The 14,060-nt window shown below is 40.2% G+C and overlaps 1 protein-coding gene across 1 annotated transcript; it reads right to left on the minus strand.

Moving 5' to 3' along the window:
- Positions 1-350: 350 nt before the first annotated feature.
- On the minus strand, positions 351-12,311 carry LOC146369037 (protein mono-ADP-ribosyltransferase PARP12-like). Its single transcript, XM_084909105.1, has 12 exons — positions 11,919-12,311; positions 11,100-11,235; positions 7,782-8,376; positions 7,642-7,692; positions 7,435-7,561; positions 6,871-7,036; positions 5,987-6,107; positions 5,783-5,879; positions 4,079-4,154; positions 3,461-3,591; positions 1,799-1,950; positions 351-1,638 (listed from the first exon to the last, which is right to left on the minus strand). The coding sequence occupies exons 1-12, from the start codon at positions 12,194-12,196 to the stop codon at positions 1,040-1,042; spliced, it is 2,529 nt and encodes an 842-aa protein (XP_084765231.1). The 5' UTR covers positions 12,197-12,311; the 3' UTR covers positions 351-1,039.
- Between the last annotated feature and the right edge of the window lie 1,749 nt (positions 12,312-14,060).

The following is a 14,060-nucleotide window of genomic DNA, read 5'->3' on the forward strand; positions in this document are numbered from 1 at the left end:
AGGAAAGTAGCAGTAATCTAATTTCTTTTTTTGCAATAGTAATATTGTACTTTACTCAATAATGGAAAAAGTAATCAGATTACAGTAGTTACTTGTAACGCGTTACTGCCCATCCCTGGTCACCTGTAGGTTATTATTATAGCTTATAACAAACTGACAGGCTAATATTTTGCCCTCATATGAAGTTTTAAGGAAACTTCCATGTGTTTGACTCCAACAGCAGCAGCGTGCGCTCATCAGTGCACAACAGGGCGAAGTGTGAAAGATGAACAACTACCACAGTATCGTCTTTGTGCTCATCGTTTATTGTTTTCTTTCTTTCTCTCTTTTTTTTTTTTTTACATGTTTTTCCAAACACAGAAGTGAGGGTCACACACACTGCAGCCCTTTGTTTCTATCTGTGCTCCAAGAAGTTGGTCCCAGCTTCCTGTTGACATCACAAAGGTTGTCTAAACAGCAAAGTTATCAACACACAGGCCGTCATGTGTCTCAGCCAAGGTATTGGGAGAATTTGTGGCTGTAATGGCCTAATCTGACAGTGTCTTAATACAGTAGGACGCGCTAATGTGATAGCCACTAACTTCCTGAGAAAATAAGAGAAAAGCAATCAGGTGTTTCTTCTAGCTCAGCGTGCTTATGTGATATTAGCGTTGTGCTGCCATTTCTGTGTTATTCTGTATAAAAGTTATTTCAAAGTTTAATTTAAACACAATGAGTGGAAATGCCGTCAAGTTTTAGAAATTCATCTTAAATAATTTTACAGTACATGTGATTTAGGTGGAAAGTTTTGAGCATCAAAACAACAAAGAGAAAAAACAAACGAGAAATCTGAAAATGGAAAGAGAAAGTATGAATCATTTAACATTTCTGAAGCTTTCTTTAGAAACCTGCACCACCTCTAATCTACATGTTCAGCATGTCTGTCAAAGTTTCTTCATCATTCAAATTAAACCTAAAATACTTTAATAGAATCTAACTGGGAAGCTGGTGCTACCAACTCTTTTTCTGGAGCACAGTTCACAAATCATAACTCACATTTTCAGGTACCACTTCTGGAAAATCTTTTTACTAACTCAGCTACATTTTCAGAAAAGTCTAACAATTCCCTTGGGGATAGTGTGGGAAATGGAGTTGATGGTGTGGGTTTGTTGACTGTTCCACTGGTTGAGTCCATGGAAGAAGCTGTGCTGGGAAGGTGCCGCGCAGTGGTTTGACTTAAGATGGTATTTAGTTTGTGTACTACCGATGGTGTCTGTACTACTGCTGCTGTGGGTAATACCAGTGGTTTCCCTACTGCCACTTGTCTTGGTACCGCCACAGATTGCTGTGCTAGTCTCGACCCTGATACTCGCTTTGGTACTGTGGCATCAATAAACATGTTTGTGGTCTTGTACTGGATCAGGTACTCGGGGTAAATCTGCTGCTTCTCAAACACCACAAATATGGAGGGGTTCATTACATCATTCACACAGCTGTCATAGAAGTTTATGCCCCCTCCATCCTTGGAGGGAGGTCGGCGATAATCAGAGGACCCTTTGGTGAAGTCTCCCACCAGCACCCGTGAGATGAACATGGCTCTCACATCAGTGTCTCCGGTGTAGTTGTGGGAGTATCTGGCATCACGGGCAAAGTAACTACCTGTGTTTAGACACCAAAAAAAGACGACTGTGAAAAAAATGCATTTGTGGGGAAAGACAGCAGGAACCCTAGTGTCACAAAATCATCTGCAAGACTGAAATGAAAATGTTTTAAGTTTCTGTGTTTTAAATGGATGCTATTCAACATTTCTTCCAATCACCTTTGCCATAAGACGTTCCATGAGTTCCGCAGATTCTCCAGTCAAAGTTGTGGTGACAGATGGTGTCTACAAATTTGGAGTCAGTGCCATGAAAAAGCTTTTCTTCCGTCACATTTCCTCCTTTGTTTTTGGTCTTCATCTGATTCTTCTGCCTTCATGTAGGAGACAGAAAAAATTAACTCAAAGGGGTACATGTACAGTAAGTGTGTGAACGTAAAGTCACTCAATCTATGTAGATGTGAGGCAACCAGAACCCGGGGGACAAGAAAGAAAGAAAGAGAAAGAAGAAAAGAGAAGTTGGGAACAGAGGGCTAGAGAGAGAAAAGCCACTGAAAATCTGCATAATGACCTGCTGTAGAAAAAAAACCCAAACAAAACAGTAGGAAACCACGGTAACAACCAACATAAGCATAAGTAACAGTAAATAATACATATAGAATGTTACTGAGCAGCATACACGACTAGTAATGCATGATATGTTTACAGGCAGCAGCCAACCAAGATAGCGTGTGTGTCTGTGAGTACCTGTGTGAACACTTGTGTGTACACCTGTGTGTGTGAGCACGCTTGTATTCATAAGGTTTGTTCATGTAAGTGTTCAATAATAGGTTTGGGGAGCCATAGCCCTGCCCCCCAGGACATGAAGCAGGCATGGAGGAGATCCAGGCCCCAGGCATCTACAGATCCCCCAGAGCATGAAAGCAATGATCATGACACTTTGCATATTAATGATCAAGGAGCTGACCTCACAGCCCATTGTTCATTCATTGGTGCTGGTTTCAGTCGCTGTGTAAATGTACTATTTATAAGGTTGGAAGCCTGCAGTCAGCTGAGACTGAAGACGTCACTTGGATGAGTGACGAAACATTTCTCCCACTGAAAACGTCCAGATGAACAGAATCTGGTTTTCCATTGGCGTGTGAATGTTGTTAGTTTGCACTTGAGTTTAGAAGTGCATGTATAAATGTGTGAATTAGGCATGTTGTATACAGCGCTTTGAGTACTCCGGGAGAGTAGAAAAGCGCTATATAAGAATGAGTCCATTTAACTTTTTGGGACAGAATACTAAAATGCTACTTACACTGGACAAAGCAGAAAAAAGTCAGAAAATACACATGTTGATCTTAGATAAAGCTTCTGGTTCTGAAAATCAAATATACAACAGAATGGCTGAAAAAGAAACAAATCAATATGATGCCCAATGAATGGCCCAGACTCATTCATGAATGAAATGTTGTAGTGGGACCTTAAGAGAGCTGTGCATAAACAAATGTCCACCAAACTCGATGAACTTAAGCAACACAACCCTAAAAGTTTTTTAAAAAAAATTCTTATCAAACAGGGAAGATTAACGTTTGTGTTTGGCAGTGTGATGGTGTGGAGCTCCGCTCTATCCTCCAAGATGTCAACGCTCACCCCCAAAGACTACTTCCAGAATTTGGGAGTGGAGAGGACAGAACAGAAGGGACATGCGACAAATGCTGGTTGAAGGATATGATGTCAGCCCACATACTCAACTCTGCTGCTCAACCTGCAGCTGCATTTTCCACCAATTAAGGAAAATGAACAGGCTTCCCAGATCGAGATCTATTCCAAGAAGCATTTTTACAACACAAGCCAAACACATTTAATTACTGGATGAACATTAAATGAAATACGTACAGCTGAAAGGCTTCCCAAAGAGCTTTGTTCTGAATCCTCTCAATGTTGATGATATCACAGCCTTTCATGGTTTCAGAGAAAAGAGCTACAACTTCTCTAAATTCTTCCGAGCTGGGCTGGAGTGAGATTCGCTATAAGAAAAAACAGGAACATTAAACATTTTCAGTCACAATTATAAAGGAAAAGTAGAATTTTAGTGGAGACAAATGACATGATCACAACGCTAACACACACACAAATCTTTTAAGGTGATATGAAAACATGTAAAGCAGGTTTTTTCAGCAGATAGTGTGAAATATCTGAATTTATTTTCAGTTATGATTCAAACTCTTTGGTTGGTCTACATGAACTGCTGAAGGATCCAACATGAACTGTCCTTCTAAAAAACTAATTTCTTATCCTGGCCCATCCTGGTCACTTCTAGTGAAAATCTTAGCATCTTCAGCTCTACCATCCTGATCTTTTCTTCATTTCTTTTTCTCAGTGAATTTACTTGTTTACTTCTTTTTAAAAATACCATCAAAATAAAATACATTTGAAACCATCTGCATTTAAGAGCATGGCCTATAGCAGTAAAGAAATATATATTTATTTATTTATTTATTTATTTTACAATACCGAGTATCCTGTTTGAGGGATCTGTGTCTTGTCCCAGGTTTCTGGTATTGGAGTGGAAGTTTGAACCAAAGGCCTTCTGCAGAGAGTAAGGGTTAGAATGACTTTAATTATTGTTTTTAAAGGTTGAAAACACACATCAGATAAATGTAATTAATGATCACTGCGGTTAGCAGACTTCTTTTCTTTATTCAAACTTTTTAAGTTTTGATTTTAAATGAATAAAATATTTTTCCGTTATAAGCAACAATGAAAAACATCATATTTTTAATTTCTTGCAAATTCCTTGAAAAACAAACCAACGAAACAAACAAACAAAAAAAACCCCCAAACTAAAGAATTGTGACTCATGCTGAGGCTCCACACAGACGGGGAAATAACTGTTTGATACCCTGCTGAATTTGTAGTTTGCTCACTTTACAAAGAAATTAAAATATAAAGTCTCTCATTTTGATGGTCGTTTCATTTTAATGGAGAGATCAACCAAAAATTCAGAAACAAACCCCCACATTACCGAGTTCTTTGATTTGCATGTCATTGAGTGAAATAAGGATTTGAGCCCATACAAGCGAGCCAAATGAACACAGCTAATAAGTGAAACAGAAGAATTTAAGAACAATCAGGGTTGTTCCTACAGTCTTTGAGTCTTATTAAGTTAAGTAACTAAGTAGCTCCTTGTTGAGGGAAGAGACCACAAGCTCAACAGTGTCTCTAAGAAACCTGTAGACATCATGTTTTGTGAAATCTTTGTTGACTAAAAAGCTAATATGACCAGTTACTGATATGGCTAGCTACTTATTTACATCTCCATGAGTAAATAATGAACATCAGAATTCATTTAGAGTCACGTTTCGTCTTCTTGAAAGAGATATTCGGCTGTGTCAAAAAATTAAATCAGCATTGAAATCCCCCAAAACAACTGCAATTCCTTAAATGGCCACTTGAAGTTAGCTTAAAAAGTTGACCCACTTTTGTGGATAATGTTTACAGCCTGGTACAAAATAATGGTTTTTGTCTCTATAGCAAATTTTATCACTCACGACTAAGGGGTGCCGTGAAATTGACAGTTGTCTTCCATGCAATTTGACAAAGCTTCATAGGATCTGCCAGCAAGACCAGGAAAAAAACAAATTCATGAGTGTGGAGCCTGTAGAGATGTGGTCAGACTCAAGGCTGTGCTGCTGCAAAAGGAGTTTCTAAAATGTATCAGCACCAGTTTTTGAGTTTTTCAACAAATTTTGCCAATATTTCTATAAACACAAAGATGAAGCCAATTTTATTTTCATTTAAAATTACGTGCAGAACTTGCCTGAATTCAGAAATTTGAATCAGGCAAATGTTTCATAGGGACAAACATTTTGTAGCATCAGCTGTTGTCAAGTTTTATGTAGCTGTACTCTACATCACAAATAAATAAATAAATAAATAAAGTATGTATATATATATATATATATATATATATGTTTCTTTTAGACTTCTATGACCAAGAGAAAACCCGAATGTTGGCATGGTTACCCATCAGTACTGAACAGAAATGTGTTAGGTTTAAGCCAATATCTCTAAATCAAATCCCATCTCCAAGTGGAATTCGAGTGGAGTATCTGCCAGAATGAAGCTGCAGCAGCATTCAAAGATGTCATGATTGAGGAAAAGAAAGGTAAAGGGGTTTGAAAACTTTCTTGCGGGGCTGTTTTTGGGATGACGTACCTGACTCTCTTTGTTAGGACATCTGCAGCAGAGACAAACCGTGGTCGTCTGCACACAAGCCTTTTGGTGCCATAATGCTTGTTTGTCTGCATCATGTCTGACGGGTAAAAAAGTTTAAACTTACACAATAATTATAAAGCCAATTGTACATGTTAACATTTCTGAAGTCAGCAAACAGAGACAGTTTCCACATTCTTTGTTTACCCTGGAAACTGAGTGAATATGAGTGTGAACCAGCAGTGAACTCCAACACGTCTTTATCATTGGCCAGGAACTTCTCCTCCAGCTTTGTGCTGTTGATGTCTGCTGCTTTATGTCCGCTAGTCTGCAAAGCAAGAAAACTGAGCGAGTTTTTGACCTCAAACCTGCACTGGGATAGTAATAAAGAACAGTTGATTATAACACCTGAGCTAATCATAAATCAGCATCATTATAATTTTTTTAGAGCCACTTTGTCTTTAAGGAGACCTGACTGCATCAAGCACTTAAGTACCAAAAAACAGCCTTAAAAAGCTGACCCAAATTTACAGCAGAACTGATTATGCTTACGGGGTGGTACAAAAATGGGTTTTGGTATGTTTTTTTTGCAGATTGAAATAACATTGAAACCTAGGTACTAGCTCAGGCTCCTTCCACACCAGAGAAGTGACAATCCATGAACTACAAGCTAGTTTTTGGAAGCTAATCCGCAACTTTTGCTATCTAGCAGCCAAATATGATTCCTGGCTGGAAATGTTTTTTCATATTTTTTTTCATTTAAAATTTCTCCCTGAGTGTAATGGAATCACTGCTGATGACAGATTAGGATGATATTGTTGGAGGATAGAACAACAACATGAAACACAAACTGAAAAGCACTGAAATGCACAGTAGAGTTCTCCTGTAGTGGAAACAAAGCACTGCAGGCTCAAACTATGAGGGATTTTTCACATTAGAAATAGTTTGTTTGTGTTTTTCAATAAAACTATTAAATCAGACTCACAATTAGTTACATTTTTTGAATGTGGATACACAGTGGACTGTTAAAGTCGTGCCTTAATGTTTTAGCAATCTGCCAAAATTTCTGCAAACACTCTGTAGTTACTCACAGCGGATGCAAACATGTTCCAGCTCCCAAACTCATCCTGCCAGTACCAAAGCCACTCGGTGGTGTGGATGAAGGTCGGCTCAATCACCGAGTTTTCTGTCGAGAGTCGACGCACTTTGTTCCGTCCACAGGTCATCGTGTCAAAGTGCACGGCTGGGCTGGTACTACTGCAAAAAAAACCAAAGTATTAACATGAAGATGGTCAGTTATGCAAAAACTTTGATGATTTTATGATTCTTTGTTCAGTATTTTGTGGTGATTTAAACTAAATTTCACTGTAATAATTTTGGTGACCGTGGAATAATGTGGTACGTGAAACAAACGCTGCGTGCCTGAAATGACCATTTTAAGAACATTATCTTGCACTGACATCATACAGAGCCAACATCAAAACTTTTTACTCTCATAAAAATTACTATCACATACCCTGAGCTTGATTTTAGTTTAAAAAGAGCTTCTGTTATTTTATCAACGCATATTTGAAAAAAAGTGGAAACGCTTAATAGTTCCACTAGATCTTAAAAAAACCCCTGAGATGTCTGAGTTGAAGAATAAATGTAAGTACTTGTATGAGTTACTGGGGTCACAGTAGTCTCTCTCAATTGTCTCATTATCGGGCAAATCAGTCCACTGGTGTCCCTCTTGGACCTGCCATCGGTACGGCATCTTGTCATGAGCTTTAAAACATCGATCTAAGAAGAAAGACAGCTGATCAAAGTCAAGAAAGAACTACATTAAAGCCTCAAACACTTACTAACCATGACTTCCTCACCATCATGTTTGCAGTGACCTTTAATGAAGTACATGCAGATCCTTGTTTTATCTGAAAGAAACAGGAGATATTTCACAGGCTTCATTCAGACAGCAGTTTTAGTTCATCTCCCCACAGAAGTGTTTTCAGCCGTTGTTTACCTCTGACAGGCCTCTGTCTATTGTTCTGCCATTCGCCGCCTCTAGCAGCTTCATCACTGACAGCAGCATGAATGTCACTTAAGGAACGAGCATTTTGAAAACGCTGATGGTTGCCCCTGTTCCTGGTAGCGGCGACAGTGATGTCACTGGTGGGAGAGTTGTCATCTTCACTTTCATTCAGTCTATCGCTGGAGCACAGGTCAAAGCCATCAATGTTTGCAGCAATGTCACAAAGTGAACGGGCTCGATGCAGATCTGGGCGGCTGCTGTGGCTTCCTCTGTTTCCTCTAAAGCCTCTGCTGAGCTGATGGCCACCTCTCCCTCTGCCTCTCTGACTTCGTTGACCATGGTCACTGACTCCAGCCAGCTTCAAAGCCTGTTTATTTGCATAAGCAGCCTTCAAGGACTGAAAGAGTGTGTCAGGTACGCCTCTAGCTTTCAAAGCTTTGAATGGCTGTGGAGCATTAAAATCGTGGTTCTTCCAGCAGCTGCATTCACGGCTGATGTAGTTCTCACAGATGTGGAGCCTCCTGCAACCATCACCATCCTGACACCTGCCGAACTCTCCATCACCGTTGTTGTAGTCGTAGCATATCTGATGGAGAAAGGGGGAAAAGGGGAGTTACAATAGTAGACTGTATATAAAAGATGAATATAGCCATCGTGATGTCCAACTTCTTTATTTGTATTTTTTCCAACTTTATTTTTATTTAACAGGAACATTAACATTTACACAGACACAACAAGGGAAAAAAGGAAAAAAGAAAAGCAAACAACTAAATTTTAAAAAATAGAAGGGGGGGGATTCACCCAAGGCTATGTGAAGTTACTAAAATGTAATTTTTCCACTTGGAGATATACAGTGTATCTTGCTCGTTTATATATACACCCACACCCACATCTATGTACATACTCACACACACTTTCAAGTATCTACATACCATTCCACCCGCTCCATTACACCCTATTCCAGTTTTAGGGGAACCTTTTGAGCACATACTCATTGACTGTGTTGGTCCACTTCCTAAAACAAAATCGGGACACCAGTATCTTCTGACTTTGAATCCATTGTTAAGGCGTTGGTGAACTTCTTTTCTACTTTTGGGTTGCCGAAATCTGTCCAAACGGACCAAGGCTCTAATTTCATGTCTCAGATTTTTGCTCAAGTTTTGCGATCGCTTGGTATTAAACATCACAAGTCTAGTGCATATCATCCGGAGTCGCAAGGTGCACTTGAGCGTTTTCACCAGACATTGAAATCTATGATGCGGAAATTTTGCCTTGAGTCTGGAAAGGAATGGGATGAGGGGTTGCCGCTGCTTCTTTTAGCGGCGAGGGTAAGCGTGCAGGAGTCGCTAGGATTTAGCCCTGCTGAGCTGGTGTTCGGTCACACAGTGTGTGGCCCGTTGCAACTACTCAAGGAGAATTTTCTGTCTGACATAGATGCTCCTAAGGAAAATGTGTTAGATTATGCGAGTTCTTTTAGAAAGTGTTTGCATAAAGCATGCGCAATCACACGCTCTTGTTGCAGCGCAGGGAAAGATGAAAAGGAAGTTTGATAAGAAAGCTATTCAAAGGAAATTTGAGGTTGGTGACAAAGTTTTAATACTTCTACTCCTTCAGTGGTCCGTATACAGCGCAGGCAAAATTGAGTGACACGGATTATGTCATAGACACCCCAGAGCGAAGGAAACAGTGTTGTGTGTGTCATATCAGTATGATGAAGCCTTACTTTGCTAGTGGTGTATCAACAGTTGCGACTGTGGGGGTGCCAGTTTCCAAAACCTGGTATGACCCGGTAAGTGATGATTTGGTTTTCGGTTGTGCTGAGGGCTGTGCGCGACTTAGAAACTCTGAAATCCTAAGTGATCTAAGGACACATTTAAAGGATGCTGTTCAAAGTGACGTGTGTCGGTTGATTGAGAATCATCCTACTCTTTTCTCTGACACTCCTTCCCGTACCACTGCGCTGGAGCATGATATCGATGTGGGGAACCACCCTCCAATCAAACCACTAAATGTGCCATTTTCCAGACAGAAGTTTCTCATCCGTTGGAAAATCATCTTGCTGTTCCTAGCTCTAGTGCGTGGAGTTCCCCGTTTCTCCTAGTGCCTAAAGCAGATAAAGCCCCGCGGTTTAGTATGGATTTTTGGAAGGTGAACAGCATGACCAAACCTGACTCCTATCCTCTTCCCAGAATGGAAGATTGTGTCAATATGGTCGGTTCTGCGAAGTTTGTTACTAAGCTGGACTTGTTGAACGGTTATTGGCAAGTTCCTCTAACATCACGTGCGGCCAACATCTCTGCTTTTGTTACTCCTGACCCTTTTCTTCAGTACACTGTCATGCCTTTCGGGTTCCAACGGCTCATGAATATCGTGCTGGGCAGCGTTCTCAATTGTGAAGTGTATTTAGATGATATTGTCGTCTATTCAGACACCTGGTCAGAGCATAAACGCTCACTGATGTGTTCCATCGCTTGGAAAGAGCATCCCTCACCCTCAATCTCGCCAAGTGTGATTTTGGCAAAGCCACTGTGACGTATTTAGGGAAACAGGTGGGTCAAGGACAAGTGCGCCCTATTTTGGCAAAAATCCCTGCCCCTTGTACTAGGCGTGAGCTCCGCCATTTTCTCGGCATGGTGGGCTACTACCAGGGTTTCTGTCGAAATTTCGCGAAAGTGTGAATAATGGGTAGGATATGATATGACCTACACCTGTTTTCAGACTTTGGCTCGTGTGATTAGGTAGAGGATTATTAGGGGGTCCATTGTCCCTCTTGGGGGGAGATACTCCCACAGGGTTTAAATCTGGGACTCTCCACATTTGACCCTAGAACTTAAGAAGCTTTTCAGATGAGAGGTGAAACATCTTCAAGCAACTTAAAGGAGTCCAGACGCCTTTTCTTTCCAGGCTCCATAGACTTTGCTCTAAATGGTTCCAAAAACTACAAGGTTAACTGTTTACTGAGGTCAGCGGTCAGTGTGTGATCATTTTCACATAAACTTCTATACAACAGGACGTCTTCTCTCATTTTTTATATTGTTGTTGTTCAAACCAGTAATGTTTTGTGAAGTGGAGGGCTTGCTTGATCAACAGATCCAGTATTTATTAAAGTTACACTTAAGCTTGCAAAAAAAACTTGGCAGGAAAAGTGGAGGACAATACAGATTTAATGATTAAATTAGTGAGCTAACAATCAGTTACAGAACAAGAAAAAAAAAAGAAAATTAAATAATTGAAAGCTGGGAGTAAAATCAGCTGGAAGATGCCAAATATCTAACTTGTCTGGTTCATGGTGTGTGTTGTTAGACTTACATCAGGAAGAACTGTGTAGTCACTCTGCAGCAGCAGGGTGCACAGCTCTTCCCGGCTCAGGCTCTCCAGCTCATGCTCCCTCAGAAGTCTTTGGTTATGCTCAGAGGTCAGCTCATGGGAGAAGCAGCAGCCCCTCCTGTTGTAACAGAATCCACACAGCTGAGTCATGACTGGGTGTGCTAGCATTTATTTGCTCAGTTGAGAATAAAAAAACAAAAAACAGCGTCATATAAGACAGCTGTCTTTGCGTAATGATTAATAACGCTTATCTGCATGGTACAAAGTCAGCGGTTAGGTTCAAGGCAAATAGCCACCCTGATACTCTTAGAAACAGTACAACATCAATGTGAAAAGTTTGAAGTTTAGGGAAACATGCTTGGGAAACAGGATTAGCCCAGTACTAGATTGTTTTCTATGTGGCTGGGTAGACGTAGCATCCGCTTTAGTTTTTATTTTTCATAGTAAACTTTGCTGATGTTGGAAAATCTTTCTGTTCTTTGGATGAACGTAGCCATGTTCTTTTCACTGTCACTCTTTTTACTCATTTCAAAGCTAAGCTTCAGTCTAAAAGACGACCAGAGAGCAACTTTTCCTACTGGCCCTCAAAGCCACATTTTGTTACTTGTTTAGGTCAGCTTTTTGAATAAATGTGTCAAACTGCTGTAAATTGTCGGATTTTCCTAACAATACCTAAAGGCACCATCAGTGTCCTGGACTTTAAACCTGTTGATTTTACAACCATATGTGATATAACTACATGACATAAATAACAATCCGTAAATAAGCTCTGTTACTTACTTTTAAGCCCAGTATATTTACCTGAGCTGGGTGAACTGACAGAATCCGCTGAAGAGGATGTTTTTGCACAGGTGCAGACCCCTGCATATCCCCAGACAGTCTTTCACTTTGCAAAGTCTCAGGCGGGTCCTGGCCACCACCTTCTCCTGTCCGTTTGGACAACACGAAACAAATTTCTCTCGGTTACAAATTATCTCCGACAACTTCGTGGGATCTCCGGAAAACAGATTATACACTAAATCCTCCGTGTTGACTGCTCCTTGGCCGGCGCAGATCATTCTCAGTATTTCCGTCTCCATCGTGTCCGAGCTCTGCCTGCATTTCCTTCCACCTGTGACATTAAACTGACGAAAGCTTCATTTCTGACGACTGGAAAGCGAAACTCAACAACCTTTAACCTGGACTGATGCTGTAATGTTTTCCACTCTGAGTCGTCTCCGCGCTGTATGACCTCCATACATCCCACACCTCGACTTTCTTATACTTCACAGCTGAAACATTTCCAGTAATGAAACATGCCATGAAGATACAGGATCTATATAATACAGAAAATTCGCAACAAAAACATTTAGAATTTATTGAAAAACAAATGTTATGCCAGACTTTCCATCAAACCTTTGAGGTGAACATTTGGATTTTTAGCTGCTAAATTCTAAATGCAGGCTGTTTGCTGCTTGCAGCGAGGGTTATATGGGGGACCAGGAGAGTCAAATTCATTTTGTAATTCTTTTATTTATTTAGACATGAATAAAGTGTGAGTCAATATAGTAAAATAAATGATTATTACATTAATAAATATTCAAATCAATTTCTAAAAAATAAAAAATAACTCTCAATAAAAAACACATTTCAAAACCCATTTTAGAATTCCAAAGGAAAAAAAAAAATCAAAATCTTTTTAAAGTACAATTTAAAAAAGAGAAATGAGTGAACAGAATTAAAGGGAAATGGATAAAAAAACCCCAAAGATTTATTTTGACATTTTCTATCCTTAATAGTTTAAATCATATTAGCAAATGTATTCGCTTTGGGATTAATTAAGGGATTAGCACTTGGATTAGCTATCAGATTAAATGTCCGATTAGCTATTCCATTTAACATTTCCAAAAAGCAATGCAAGTTCATCATGCCGTGCGATGTAAGGAGCTCTCCAACTGGTTACATAGACAGACACAGGCTGGCTGCCTTGATAACTAGCTGCCAGGGACGATGATGCATACAGAGAGAAGGTGCAGTGGCTGGCACTTTGGTGCAATGCCATAATCTCTTAATGTTGACAAAACAAAAGAGCTGATCGTTGACTTTAAGAAGACCGAGGCTGTCCATCTCCTGCTCAGCATTGCTGGTGTCACAGTAGAGAGAGTGAAGAGCACCAAATTCCTCGGTGTTCACATCACAGAGGACCTGTCCTGGACCAGCAACACCAAATCAGTGACAAAAAGGGCCCAGCAGTGACTGCACTTCCTGAGACAACTGAAGTAGGTGCACCTCCCTATACCCATCCTTATGTATACAACTATATGTGACTGAATTACAACAACTCTGCAAAGATGAGTGGGTTAAAATTCCTCCACAATGCTATACCTCTTTGTGTGTGTGTGTGCGCGTGTGAGACGGATAATATTATGCATACATATGTCATTTTGTTTGATTATTGTACTTAGTTTGTACATTTTTTGGGTTGGTTCTTTAATTGCACTGAACTGCAGCATGTGACAATCAAAAGCTACACTTTAGCTATTAGGAGTAGCTGTCACAAACCAGGCTGCACAGCCATGACAAAAAAACTGAGATGCATGGGAATGTCATCCAAACTAGTTTATTTTAACTAAATAAAACAGAAAAAAGAAACCTTGCACAAACTATGGTGTGTGTGAAGTCAGTACCATCAGTGGTGTAGAGGAGTGCATGGGTGGAAAAATGGTGTATGTAAAGTTTTCGCTTAGGCGGCGGTTGTCCTTCTCTCCTGGATCGGCTGGAGCTTTCATTTGGCGCCTTCCCAGCTCTGACAAATGTCCAGCTGGATAACCACATTTACTCAGGGCCTTCTTGATGTGATGTTCTTCTGCTTCCCTGGCTGCTGTGTCTGTGGGGATGGTGTTCGCTCTGTGTTGTAGCGTCCTGATGATACCCAGTTTGTGCTCCAGTGGATGATGAGAGTCA

Source organism: Perissodus microlepis, chromosome 17 (genome assembly GCF_051167445.1).
Source record: "Perissodus microlepis isolate ML-2025 ecotype Zambia chromosome 17, ASM5116744v1, whole genome shotgun sequence".
Classification (NCBI taxonomy): domain Eukaryota; kingdom Metazoa; phylum Chordata; class Actinopteri; order Cichliformes; family Cichlidae; genus Perissodus; species Perissodus microlepis.